The sequence below is a fragment of the Pieris brassicae genome, chromosome 2, assembly GCF_905147105.1.
Source record: "Pieris brassicae chromosome 2, ilPieBrab1.1, whole genome shotgun sequence".
Taxonomy (NCBI): Eukaryota; Metazoa; Arthropoda; class Insecta; order Lepidoptera; family Pieridae; genus Pieris; species Pieris brassicae.
This window is the reverse complement of record NC_059666.1, coordinates 11,098,172-11,113,154: the sequence shown is the minus strand read 5'-3', so window position 1 is coordinate 11,113,154 and position 14,983 is coordinate 11,098,172. Positions and strand designations below refer to the sequence as shown.

Sequence of the window (14,983 nt, the reverse complement as noted above, 5' to 3'; positions counted from 1 at the left end):
ATAATATTAATCTTTATAATTAGTTCCCTAGAGAATCGTGACGACGTAGATTATAAACGGCTCCGACAGCTCCCTTTTGCAAAATAAAAATGTCAGCAGTCTGACCCTGCAGTAAAATGCCGTACGACTTTATGCTGTGAAAGGAGCTAAAATAGACCAAATGCATAGTTTCTACATTTGTTAAATGTCTTATCTTTCTAACCGCATAAGCGGCGCTGAGCTTACTCAGCCGCCCCGCAAGAGATGTTATATGAGGTCCCCATTGTAACTTCTCGTCTAGCGTGATGCCTAAGAAAACCGTTAGATTAACAAATTCCCTGTTTTCCCTCATTCAACATGATGTCACATTCCCTACTTTTAACATTTGGTAACATAAATCTAATACATTTAGTTTTTTATCATTAAGTAAATTGTTTACCGTACCAATTTTGTACTCGAAGAATAGAGTTATTAAATAATAAAATTAAAAAGCAGATTTTTAGATCTACTGCTTTATAAGAAAGCTGACCAAAATTAATTTGCTACAAGTTAAGAGATATCGAGAAATTAATTATTATTGACATCACGTTAATTTGGCAAAACTTCCCACGCGTCTCGCTCTCGAAAGTATCCGATTTCTTCTGGTCAGCGTTACTTGATTTGCAATTAAGAAATAACTTTTTACTGTAAGAAATACGTGATTTTCGATGAAAACTTATATCTAGCACGTGTTCGTGTTTTAATATATGTATTATATTTTAATTTTGTTGATAGCGCTAGTGATATTAGGGGACAAAACAATCAAATACAGTTATTTTTAATTCTTCACTATATAATAAATAATATTTATTACAATGCAATCTCTCACAATCTCATTAAGATAATTGTGACCCCCAGAGATGGAGCTTTCCTTGCTTAAGGAATAAGTATCACAACACAGCGAGGAGTTGCTGCCAGCATCAAATTCCACAGGGACCAAACTTTTTACTTTACTATTTATCAATATTTAACTATTATTATTACCATGTATGCTGTAATTCAAGGATATCTAAAAAATAAGCCAGTAATTTGTGTAAACTGTAACAACGAAATTTGTTTCACAAAATTATCGACTCATCACTTTCATGGTGTCACAATATTATAACAAAACAGAAAGTGTTCAGATTTGCCGCAAGTGCATTGACCGAATCTTACCGAAAATGCTTGTGAATAATTCCTGAAACTTTTCGACGAGTGAAATGTGATAGCTTAGGTTTTAAAGTAAGATATCACCTCTGAAGTCCATCGTAGATACCAAGTGTCAACGTACTCTAATATTCTAAATTAATACCTGATGTTTGATTATCGATATTTAAATATATATGCAAAGATATATCTAACAGATACATTTGACATTTGAGTCAAACCAACAGTGTTTCTAATTGTATAACTCCTCTATCTAAATACTACTTACGTAGATAGGATTCAGATATCCTTTTTAAGTTTATTTGTTTACTATACTTTTACTACCGTCGTGTAAACGGGAATAGCGTACGTGATGAAAAAGTCAAATCTTGTACTGATTTTGATTGCATAATTAGTAAAACGCAGAATCGTATATCGGTCGTATAATTGCTGATCTGTCTAAATGTACACGGATTTATTTTAACTTAGCGACAGTATTAAATAAACTATTATTTAATACGGACGTATGCTGAGTGATATATTTGTGTAAGGTGTATTGTGATTTCGTGAATCATGAAAATGAAGAAAACTGTGACAACCTGTATACGTGGAAATAAGTTTTGTGCTAAATACTCTTCTCGTGTTAAAGTTATTGCCGAGGTATGTAAGAAACAATTTTTTCTTGAATGAAAGCTCACATTATAGCAAAACTTTTACGCATAGTCTTCCCATGTGAAAATGTAATGGCGGGGAGGTATTTCTTAGAGCATCATAAAAAAATGATGTTGATCTTTCTACTTCGCTTTAATTAGTCTTAAGTGCTAAACATTGGTAAATGAAAAAAATATAGAATAGGAACAGAGAGTCTTCCATTTATTAGAGACTGTAAGAAGTGTTATTGGACACTTTCTTATGTTAATATCCTTATTAGTAAATTAGGTTAGACTTAAATTACTTATTAGTCTTAAGTTAGGCTAGATTGGGTTATGGGGTTGGGGTTTTAATGAAACTAACTACTACTTTCAAAGTAGGCTGAATTTTGATTGCTGCCTACATAGAGATGATAAATTGAATATATTAACAATTACTTGTACTTGGAACAATAGTATAAAAGATGTTAAGAATATGATAAATTATAGTCAATTGCAGGCAAACGTAGTAACATTTCTTGGGTTTGTGTTTTTTACTTTTTTATTTTGCTGTCTTAGTCAAGACATGTTAAAACTCGTGAGTTTATAAAATAACGGGACTTTTATTACAAATCCGTCTATAATATCCGCCTTCTTATCCAAATCTCTCGGTTCAGAAGTCTCTCGTGTTTTAAAAGTGGGAGACTTTGTGTCTGTATATATATTGTATATTTTAATTAGTAAAGTCGTAATTATTTAATTATCAAATGTAATATTAGTAGAATGAAGCGAACAAACTCAATCCTTTTACAAAAAACCAAAAATATTCCCTATTTACCGACTTAAAAAAAGCAGGGGGTTATCAATGGGACGTGTTTCGACGGTTTTAATTATTTCAAATTCTTGCAAGAAATATTTTAAAGTGGATTAGATAGTTTGATTTAACTTCTTTTTCTGGATTTTATAATGAAATAACTTGTCTGTTTCCGAGATCTTAATCTCCTATGCCTTCTATTAACTTTGTAAAACATTTAATTATTTGAGCATTGTGGCACTGGATGGTGGGAAATGAAGAACATATAAAGGATCTAGCTGTATTCTAAAAAGAAATTAATTGACTCAAGGTTTCCGAAAATAGTGAGATTTTTAGTCATCATGTCGTGGCGCCAGGGTAGTATTGCCAAGCAGTGGTTCATGTTTCAAACGCCGCCGACACCGCGCCGCGAATGTGTCACTGCTTTTGTCTGCAGGGTGTCGGTGATTTATTATGGTGTATCTAAAAAGTTTAATAAAGGACTCAATAGATACGGAATGTATATATTTCGAAAAACATACTTTAAAATATTAATTTTTTTACTCTTTGGATTCAATTTGTAGGATAATATGATAGCCAAGCTATTTCCTTTATTTTTCAGGCCAATAGCCTGTATATTTGATTAGTTCATTTTGTTGCAATCAATTATTGATCAGCGTTTTCCCTAAATTGACATTCCTTTTAAGGTCCGTACTTTGGCTGGGATTACAAAAGTAATAAATTTTGTGAATCAGAGAGTGATATGTAAATTATAATACTCTTAAGTAAAAATATGAGTATCGTTATTTTCATTTAAAAATAAATAAACCTTCATTTTTCGAGTCTGTTTGTGCTCGGTACCTGTTGGTACTAGGTAGGAATATATTTGTAGTTACCGATTAGGTTTGGGACACAACGGAGATTCAAAAACGTAACTTGGCGTAAGTCTGACTTCCGTACGTCAAAAGTTTAGAATTACATAGTTTTGAATCTCATCCTTATTGGGAACTATATGACTGCCGTAGTTTTACGAAGCATCAAAAATAAAAAAAATACTACACTACTACTATCTATTCTTAATAATTAATATCTATATAGATGTATGGGACACTTTTTTACATTGTTGTTCCGTTGGTTGTTCTTCTTCGCGCGTTTGTTTGTTCTTATATCATAACGTCAAACGTACAATATTATTATTGCATAGTTTATATTATAAAGTCGTCATAATAACATACACGCTCACAAAGCCTGTATCTCATCGCATTACAGAGGGTGAAGCGCGTAAATGATGCTATCGCTTTTTATTTATGTCTCGAATCGATGAGAGAATGAGACAGTGAGCGAGCGGGGAGCTCCCCTCTGAATGATAAAAACCAACAGTTGAGGCATACGAAAATTCAGTTTACAGCGCAGTGCGAACCCCAAGCGTGGTGTTACGTATTATGTTACGGATTATGCGATCGCGTCTCTCCCAAAATGTGACATAAATTGAATGAGTGATTTTGTTATATTAAATAAGTGTTGTTAAAACAACGCTATTTAAGTTATATTATACGCAACAAAACAGCTGCAAAACGAGAGTGACGTGGAGATGTCTAGACTCTTTATGGCTAAGAATAAATATTGAGATAAAAAAGGAAATCTGTGTGATTTTTACTCGCAAGTGTAGTTGAAAATTGGGATCTATTATTCTACGTGTTGGCACGTGACTAACGAAACTTCTCGAAGCCCATATTTTCAAGTGTAAATTCGTGGTATTTATTGTTTAAACAAATTATGGTTGTTACGAGAGTAGAAAATATGGCTTCCTATACCACATACACTGGAAAACCGAAAATATTCTTTCCAAAGAAGGTAAGGAACAACTTACACTAGTCGCATTTACTTATAAACACACACACATATATATATATATATATATATATATATATATGTGGAATCAAATATTTAAAGGGTTTTCCGTGTGTTTGTCACGTTGACTGGATGATACAAGCAGCCTGTTTATTTTCATTTTCTTTTATTCAATATAAAATATTTTCAATTAAACGAGAACTGGTTATTTTTCTTTATAGCATTAAATTATCGTCTATGTACCAAAAAAGGACTTAGATACCAAACGTAGTTGAAATAATGATCTACGAGCTTTTTATGGCGTACATCAATTAAAATTTATAACATTATACGATGAAATGATCACAAAGGCGTTTGGGCCTTCCTTGCCATAAGTAATAAGTAATAATTGAACGTCAGATATCTGACGTACGTATTGGACAAAGCTTTCTAGTTTTAATCCGTATTCTACATATTAAATTTACTCACTACTAAAAATTGATTAAAATAAAACGATTATAACTGTGCCGATGGGCAAGGTTATTATGTTAGGGACATAAATAAATAATAATTCATGTATGTACAAGGCATGTATTGCGGATAAGGCTTTTATAACTTTCAAACCGATTAAGTCTCTTGTCTGGATGTAGAGTTAACAATATGTTACAAAGCTATATTTTTATAATATTAAGACGATATGTATTTGCGTTTTATCATCTTAACCTAGCCTAGTAGATAATATAGATGAGAGAGGGATGTTTGTTACGTCAACAAAGTTTCCGACAGAGAGCTTCTGTTTAATCATAACCTACAGATTAAACAAATCGTAAAGTGACGAAGAGAACCTAAAACCTGGTTTCGCTAATCAGCAAGGGAATGTAAACTTTTTTCCTGCTTTGCATTCACATGTGCTATTTATAACACGTTTGCTTAATGTCCGTACAAGGTCCACAGCAGTACATAATGTGAATTGGATAAATATGACCTACAAATGTTGCAAAAGATAAATGCGAAGATTTGACCAAATATAAATACTATAAAGGCGAGATTTCTTCACAGCACATTCAGGTTAAAGGGCATATCCGCTACATCTGGACGCAGTTAACAAGGGAATTTTAACGTTACCAGTACTAATTGGTTTAGTTTAACATTTCTTTGGTCTTGCCGAAATTGATAAACTGCATACAAAATACAACGTCAACAAACCAATTTCGTTGTTAATTTAGATAAATTATTTGGTAAATGTGTACTTGTAAATTATAAATCAAAATTGTATTGTTACAATGTTATATCTCGGCTGTAAACTTTAAAGTTTATAAATCACGTTTTGGTTTTCCTATAAAGGATGACACACACATCCTTCAAATTCCAATCTATATTGATGGGCATGGTGAAGCTTTAAGGGGAGTTAAGAATGCAGTAAGGAATGTATCCCGAAGCCTTTGTAATTTTTTTTGTTATCCAGCTCGATGCGAGCTTCTCATAAGTATGCGTAACTTTCTTCCGCAAACTTATCGGTTTTTTGTTTAGTTTGAGAACATTCATTAATTAGGAATTTTATCATTTCATACATTTTAAGCAGATATTTAAAAAGTGAAAGTAATGCTAGTGACACTAACTAATTCTAAAATGTGTGAACTATATTCTAAAATGAAAAGAGAATGATATAGTTTTGTCGAATAAAACTTTCCTCGGAGGAAGCAACTGTGGGCGCCAAAAATAGCGTTTCCGTCGAATAGCAAGCCGTCTAAGTAGGAAGTCCACTAACACACGGCGGTCGGCCTGACTCTTCCGGCCGCCTACTGACGCGACACTTATCGAGTTTTATAACGCACTTATGAGCTGCAATGCAATGTGCCCACGCGTCGTCTTAAGCTGAATTAAATTGCTCGCACTGAATTCAAATTATTGGACGTTGACGATTTAAATCACTTTATCTTCAGCCCACTGATAACAATGTACTTACGACCTATAACGACGTTAACTTCCGTTTAAATGAAGATGGGGCTCTCTGCTTTAAATAAAACTTAATATGATATTTTTAGTAGTTAAACTACACTTCCAAATAGGGCTTTAGTTAAACAATTCTGACATAAATTAAGATCAATAATAAATGAAATACAATCAGAAAGGTAAATGAACTTGAGTCATTGATTTATAATCTATGATTCATTTAATATAGGTAACCTATTCGTTACATTTTTTACATGATTAAGATTCGTATTGTCCTAAATATTAATTAAATATGTACACATGAAAGTTCATATTAAATATTTCATTTGGAAGGTCTAAATGTATTTACGCGTTATGATCTATAGTTACAACCAGCTCCCATATTAAAGGGGTAGAGCGGGCGAGAAGAAATGGTAAGAAGTCTTCGCCAAGTTTTTGTGGAAGCATGGCCAGTCATCGCCTCCTATTCATGTTACAGGGAGAGGGAAAACGTACGTGAATATGTACTCCACCACAAGCGATCTCAACAAAAGCGAATTTATTTATTTTTTATCCATATATAAATACTCGTTTAGGATTAGCCTATTGAAATAAATATACGAATCCTAAATGTAAGCAGATAAACCCACCAAGTCCACAGAGCGTCACACTTAAGCTCGGTCAACGACAGGGGTCATTAATAATTAAAACAAAAAAAATCGTTTGCACATAGACTACGTGAAAGGGTCAAATTTTCTGGCGTTTCAAGTACAAATTTCGTTTCAGGTGCGTTCAGAGGAATCCCTCGTTACACCAGAAAAAACCACAAAGAATGCACGATGGGTATGACGCTTTGCTTAGCATGTTTTGCTTTTAGATCGCACTGCAGTACATATAATAATAATATTATTTTAATTCAGATATTTTACATTTAAACTCGTTTCTATTTAAATCTTCTTTTGGTGCCTTTTTTTGGCAAAGGCCTCCTTCATATCCCGTCATTCCACTCTACACCTCTCTGCCATATACCACCTGCTTTTTCTTTAATTTGGCCTATCCGCCTAAGTTGTCTTGCTCTTTTTCTTTGAGCGCCAGTTTAGTACAGTAGATATAAACGATTATAAATTAGAGATTTTATACGTATGTATGTTATTTAAAACATATTTAGGGGGTCAAATATCGCCGGCCATTGAAATAATTATAATCGTCTATAGTAGAATTCTTTCTGAATACACATTAGTTAATTGTGACTGCATGTTGCACTACGATGTATTAAAAAATTGTTCCATCATGGCTATCAAAGTATTTAATCACCTTCCAAGGTATAGATCACTGCAGTGTATTGCTTTCAATGACTTTGACAACAATAATTATGTTAATTATTCTTATCATTATGACATTATGTTAATTAATATAACATTTGCATGCTTTTTTTAATATGGCTGATTGTGTTATTTTTTTACAAGCAAACCATTTATTAATATTATTATTATTAATAGTAAAGCTACATGGAGACATGACGTAGCTTTACTATTTAGGTTATTGATATAATAATTATTGTAATGAACATTAGTAAAAGATATATTATCTTATCAAAAGCTCCAACTTCTAGATCATTGTATTCAAAGACGTTAAGAGATAAAGATTGAGGAAATGTCGTAACATATTCCTACAAAAGAACTAGCTTTATCATAACCTGATAGGCTTATCAGTTCATATGGCTCATCTATGGATGACTTTGAGATTTAAAATAGTATTCGTCATAGATACTTTTTCTGCGAACAGGAATTATCATTGGTTGTGTATGGTGGTTGACTGAAATTATTTAGTTGATGATATCAGAACGTGAAGAAAACCAATTTTTCGTCATGTATCGGATATTTTAATAAACAAATTATGATTTTTATATAAACTATCCTTATTTACGGACTAGCGATACGTAAACAAATGTAGCTAAATTATAGAAATAAAAATGATTATTATACACATAAAATCTTTAGTAAAAGGAGCGCGCTTTTAAATCGTGATAATCATACGTGATCAATAAAAATTACAAACAAACATCCGGAAGTTAATCAAACCTAATTCCCATCTTCCGCAGACGTTGTTTATTCATTTTATTATTCATATTTGTGTTTACTAATGTCTATTGCCTTAAAAAGTGGCTTTTATTTCCAATTAGAAGGATCAGAGAACTTGTTCTTAATTACTCTATCCATGTTTTTAGACCGGTCTTCAAAGATACGCTATAATATAAATATCTTAATTGCTTTATAATTGCTATGTAGAACAGTAAATCAAATTTTACCTCCTAAAAGAAGATATGATGATGAGTAATGAAAAATTACGATTTACAATTACCTTAATTCTTACCTAACGACACATGCTTTAACGACTGTTTAGTAAAGAGTTAGATTCCTCTCCGAATTAAATAGAGTACTTACGTTTTCCTATAAACCTAGCTATGTTTAGCGGTTTCTGTAAATGCGGCACGTCGAAATTATATCGATTCTAAGAATAAAAAGAACAAAGTGCAGCGTAGACTACAAATGAAAATTGTGAAAGTGCTACAAAGGTGGAACAGGATGCGTGGGCTGAGTCATTGCTATGAAGCCTGCGCCAGCGCACGCTCCGAAGGTATAGCTTATGCCTTACTTCGATAAGCCGGCACGTGAATTATGACTCACACAAAACTCATTCTAAAAGTATTTGGATAGAAATGTCGTTATACGCATCGCTAATAAACATAACACTATTTGATTTTGCCGCAAAACTGAAATAAAAGCATTAATCTATAAACACTGCGAATTGCAATACGGTTAAGTGGATCTCGGTCAACAATCCAAAGACAATAAATTCGTTTCTAACATAGGTATTCTCGCAAAAGAGACTAACAAATTCAGTAAGAATAGTTTAATACTACTCCCGATTGGTATTCAAACAGTAAGAAAGATATACTAATTCTTCCTTCCGTATATTTTCTAATGATATCATAATGTAATTAATTGATAAATTTATATGATCAAAGTTCCTAATCAGAGCAGCGGTAACGGAAACAATTATCTCTATTCGATGTCTTATCCATCAATAATAAAATATTTAAGCTATATATTCGCCTGTAAACATCGGATTATTATGAATGAAACTGAGTTTAGTCATAGTGAAATGAGTAAAACTGTATGCATCGTGACTCAGATAAAGTTTCTTGTGATTTGTTCTACTTATAAAGCCACCATAAAATATCATAAATTAAACATTCTTATTGCATTAGCTTTCTTATATTATGCATAAATCTAATTGAAAGGAATTCATATAATATTCCTTTAATTAAAATGTTATTGTAGAATTGTTCCTATAAATATTATGGAACTGTTTTCGTCAATCTCTTATCACGTATTTGAGAACTAAGATAACAAAACGATCGTTTAAATCAGTACTAAAATTCGCATAAATAGCAACCATACATTAACTGATAATCCGGCACCGCTTCAGTCTCTTGCTGACATTGAAAGGTCATTGACTTATCTGAACGGCAGAAATGTCGTGAAAATATTATTGCTGTGCAAATCTTTTATTTCTCCCACGTCCTATTAGTATAGCTTGAAGCCAGTTACAATAAACACGCTACAACTCCTATATCTTCGAGTTACATTAACAGTAGCACCTAACTGGCTTCCATAATATGTATGTCGTCTTCTGAGACATGATTCTTGATAATGAATACTATTTCTCTCAAACTTACATGACAAAAGACTGTGTTGTGTGAACTGAACATAAGTTATGTTCGAGTTTCTGTAGGGTTGAGAGGGAGTGGTCATAAATTTATCTTTTATCACCAGATTACTCTAAAAAGCGGATGCGAAGGTTTGTGGGTGGGTAGAGTATAGGCCTCTTCGCCCCGCACCCCGCTCCACTCGCCATTCTAATTACCCATTGTGGTTGTTGGGTAAAGTTTGAGATCAGCCGGCCGGCACTCCGCGGCCGAGCTAACCAGTCACGCCGCATTCGTCGCGAGATGGGCACGTGTCGATTGTTAAGTTACTGGCTGATGACGATACCTAATTGACACGATCCCACTATTTATAAAAGAAGTATTGTGACTATGCCCTCAATGGACATTTAATTCGGATTGCTCCCGCAATAAATTCCGGCAGAACGCGAGGTAAAGTTAGGCTCGCTTTGCTTAGAATAGTTTGAAACCATTGTGTGATCAACACATTATTATTAGCATATTTAGTTTTAGAATTATTAAATTGTATCCTATTTAATATACACCGAGCAAATTTTCCTCTCTCAGTACCTACACAGTTATTATCTTGAACGAAGTGTTCATAAATTGCGAGTGGAACGGATTGCGATAAAATATGCATAATGAACATTCAAATAAATAGTATAATTTTTTTCTTTAATTACCTTTATTTAACTGATCAACTTTTGTGAGTTTTCCTCCTAATTTAATTTATTTGACATACATTCGTAATAAACTTTTCCTTATTGTCCAGTGATATAACAAAAATAAAATCTACATTGAAAATTGTTGAAAACGTTATATAATTCTATCTCGTGTATCGCGCATGCACTATTGTGAATGCATAACTGACCTTCACAATAATGCATCTCCTGACGTGCGACGGGTGCATCTAATGCTTACCAACAATTGTTCTTGGCAAGTTTTGCAAAAGTGTTCATGAAACTTTTACCATAAAGTTGAAATTGAGCATGACGCGCTAAGCACATGCGAGGAATGCGTACGGCCTGATTTGCCTATCACCGATATTGGTTTATTAATTATTCTCTCTGCTTGGATCTCGCAACTGGCACTTCCTCGATTATAAATACATATAATGGCAAAGTAAATAGTTTTATCATTGACTATCGGGCTTATTGAAGCACCTACTTCTATGTATCCCATAAGTTACAAGTGTTTGCTGGAATGTGTGTTATAATCTGGCTTCGGCGGGAAGTTAACAATCGTTTAGTATGCATTGAGGTTCTGTCACAATCATGGGGAAAAACCAGCTAACTACATTATTTTAATAATATTGTAATTCCAATGCAAAGCGATGAAAATCACAAATAATTTTCGATAGATTGATTTGAACTAGTTTTTTTTAATACATTGTATTATTATGTACCATCACCCTGTTTAACCCTTGTAAGCGGTCTTGACATTCATGCGTATCCTTACCTGTTAAATAATTAAGAGCAGAGATTTTCCAGTATAAAGTAAATTATGTTTTTTGATCTAACAACTTTTGTTGTTTAACTAAATTCTTTATTGAAGTAAACATCGTACGTGAAAGAAATCGTCACCGTATGAATCGGTCCTATGACGTAAAATTGTAGTACAAAAAATTGCATAACATCTCTGGAACTGTGACGAGATTTCTGAGAATCATGAGTCACGCTTTATTGACCTGTTATGTTACCGGATCGTATCTTTCTATCGGTGTTAGTCATCGTTCATCTCTGATTGAGTTATCAATGAAATCATTGCTTGTATTAATACGCTATGGATTGGATCATTCTAATTAAAAACCATATTTTTAAGTAATCGAAAAATAGTGTTATCCTATTAACATTATTGGTTAAAAGGTGTAAGTGCAATAATTATATAACATAATTAATAAACGACCCTGCATATTTTAAATTATTCGAAGAAATTCGGTGTACATATCTATTGTTAACTGAGATAAGGGGCCACGCTGCCTCGCACGCGTGCTCATGACATCAACTCGGACGTCACGACGACACGTCATACGTCTTCAACGGATTCCTCGCAATGCCAATTAACATATTACACTATCAAAACGATTGCGCGAGTTGTAACATAATACTAACGATGATTAAATGGCAGCTCAATTTAAAATCACGTCATAAACCTTCATTCAGAATGGCGTAATTCTGTCTTTTAACGATGGGCGAAATTGATCGAGGGCCCTTTATACATTAGCATTGATCGATTGCAAACTATAGAGCCAAACATTGGACAGAATACTTGACCACACCTCAGTGAAGCTATCAATATGCACTTCGTATGCGTGAATCGTTTGCCTTACGTTTGTTCTGATTCAAAATCCTTTGTACAGTAATCCACGGGCGGTCGTGGCTTCCTTAGCAGATTGAACCTCTTGACAAACGAAAAGCGCACTTATGCGGGTGAGGCTTTTAAGGCCGCACGTGTACATCTGATTGAAAGTCGAACTCTCCCATGACTCAGCGGCAGATAACGTTACGTTCTTAATAGATCCTTTGACCCTGTTCAACTCACTCATATTGTCCTTGTGCTGAATTTTAAATGCTTCTCGGAAAACTAATAAAGACGATCACCTATCATATCGAAATAGGCCATGTTTATTCGATGACCAAACGTTATTGTCACTATTCTAACGAGTGGAGAGCGTGGAACAGGCTGAAGTTAAAATTTATGTAATAATTTTTTTGTCAGTTTGCGGCTTGTTATAATTAATGCGGGTGTAATTTCCGGTTATACACCTGTATAGTTAATTTCACGAAACACCTTGTTTGTCTTTCTTAACTCTTATGACTTTTTTATTGTTTAACGTAGCTTATAGTTTATTTAACTTAGACTAATCTGTTGTTATAGATACCAGAATTTGGATTGGATGGCAACAACACTTTGAAACACAACGGCAGTGCCAAGGATCTCGCCTCGGTCATGGAGAACCTCAAAAAGACCAGCCTGGTCTCCAGACAGAATCAGACGCTCAATAGCCAAGTCTCGAGCTCATCCAAACAGCAAGTAGGAATGTTAAGAAAATAGATATGTTTAGTCAAGTGTCTTGAATTGGCATTCTAGAGGCAAAATCCTATGACGTGTGAATACAAAATCGTATTTGTTCTCATTTATAATGACTATGATAATGAAATATAGAAATATGTTTTTTTTTATCCGGGTCTTTATCTATTAATATATTTTGTGATAAAGAATAAAATTGCATCAAGCGCATACTATCGCGTAGGTACTTTGTCGAAATTTTTATTTTTCTAATATAATAGACAATATAGGATTTTGTTCTAGTTGGGTTAATATTAAGTAGTATTCCCGAAACAATTCGACTTAATGTCGCTCAAGAAAATAAGGTTATTTAAAACGCAGGCAACGGACCTGCGAGCCTTCTGGCAATGTGAGTATCCATGGACGGCGGTATCACTTAACATCAGGCTTCCTGCCCGGTTTCCTCCTATTATATAAAAAAAGTTTTTTTTTATAGAGACTGATTTAATTATCGATTAATAGATAAACGGCAACCATTTTCTAAAAGGTGTTAAAACGACTTCTGATACCGATACCGGTTCTTATCTCGAAAATAAACACCGCAAACACGTTAATCTTAAACTTTTGCGTCGTATTGAATAATCAATGGATTTTCGCGTGGGCGTAAACACGTTTAGAGACATATCCATATTTTTACTAGAGCTCCGCCCTCTTGCACCAGTGCTGCACTATAAGAAAATATATTTCATACTAGTATATTTAATATATATCTATAAAAATGAATACCAACATATCTAAGCGCAAAACTCAAAGATTTCTGGACTAATTCGAGATTTTTACTTATTCCTTGAACTTTGGGGACGTTTTTATGGATAAAATATAATTAATAAATTGAAAAATTTGGTTTTATTTCGGAAACACTAACAGTCTCTATGGGGTAGCATAGCAAAATGTAACATATATGTTGGTATGTAGATGAAAAGTAAAAATAATCACATTAAGACGAAACTAAGTTCGCGGGGGCAGCTAGTTGGAAATAAGTGTGTAACATACAAAATTACACAATATATTTCCTCTTTATGATTTTGCAGTATATTGGGTTTCTTACTTATTGAATTTTCTGCAGTTCTTGTTTTTAAAACCAGTTTGATCTCATCCAAAACCTATCCCGTGTAAACTAGAGCCGCGAACAAAGATATAGGCCAAGTTTCTAATAATTATGTTTTCGCCTTTTGGTTACCTTACGAATCTCAAATGTTATATGTATGTCATGTTGTATGTTGCCTCCGAGGTGGCGACATGTTAGGAAATAGTATTAAATATAGTTTACTGGAAGTTATTTTGGTGGCGGCCTCGGTCTGTACATAAAATATGTTTATTTTGAAAACGGCAAACGTGAGTTGAGGGAAAAATAAATATTCAGTAACGAAAAACTACATCTTATAAATTGAAGTTACATTTTAAACTCAGTTCAAATTCTATTTTAATTATTTGTTAAACATATTCGTAGTGCTTTTACACGAACTGGAGCACTGTTGGCCTAATGGCTTCAGCGTGCCTTTCATCCTTGAAGTAGTAGGTTCGATTCCGGGCCAATGGACTTTCTTTCTATGTGCACATTTAACATTCGCTCGAACGGTAAAGGAAAACATTGTGAGGAAAGCGGCTTGCCTTAGACCCAAAAAGTCGACGGCGTGTGTCAGGCACAGGAGGCTGGTCACCTACTTATCTATTAGATAGACAAATGATCTGAAGTTTGAGGGCCAGACCTATAAAGGTTGTAGTGCCACTGATTTATTTATCTCACTTGAACTGAAAATGCTACATCAAATTTGATGTAGACGTGACGTTGGTGAACAACTTATATTTCGTTATTGATTATCAAAATAATAAATAAACAAACTATCCATCAAAAAT

General features: G+C 33.6%; 1 protein-coding gene across 5 annotated transcripts in view; it reads left to right on the top strand.

Moving 5' to 3' along the window:
* LOC123706565 (NAD(+) hydrolase sarm1) overlaps nucleotides 1–14,983 on the top strand; it is a 31,866-nt gene that overhangs the window by 9,672 nt on the left and 7,211 nt on the right. The window contains exons 1-3 of one of the 5 annotated variants that reach the window (XM_045655839.1): nucleotides 3,978–4,419; nucleotides 7,114–7,170; nucleotides 12,935–13,090. In XM_045655839.1, coding sequence (XP_045511795.1) covers nucleotides 4,342–4,419; nucleotides 7,114–7,170; nucleotides 12,935–13,090 — 291 coding nt within the window. In that variant the 5' untranslated portion in view covers nucleotides 3,978–4,341. Of the gene's footprint in view, nucleotides 1–3,977; nucleotides 4,420–7,113; nucleotides 7,171–10,334; nucleotides 10,490–12,934; nucleotides 13,091–14,983 lie in introns of those variants that run through there. The other 4 variants (XM_045655837.1, XM_045655840.1, XM_045655841.1 and 1 more) reach the window with 4 other exon arrangements.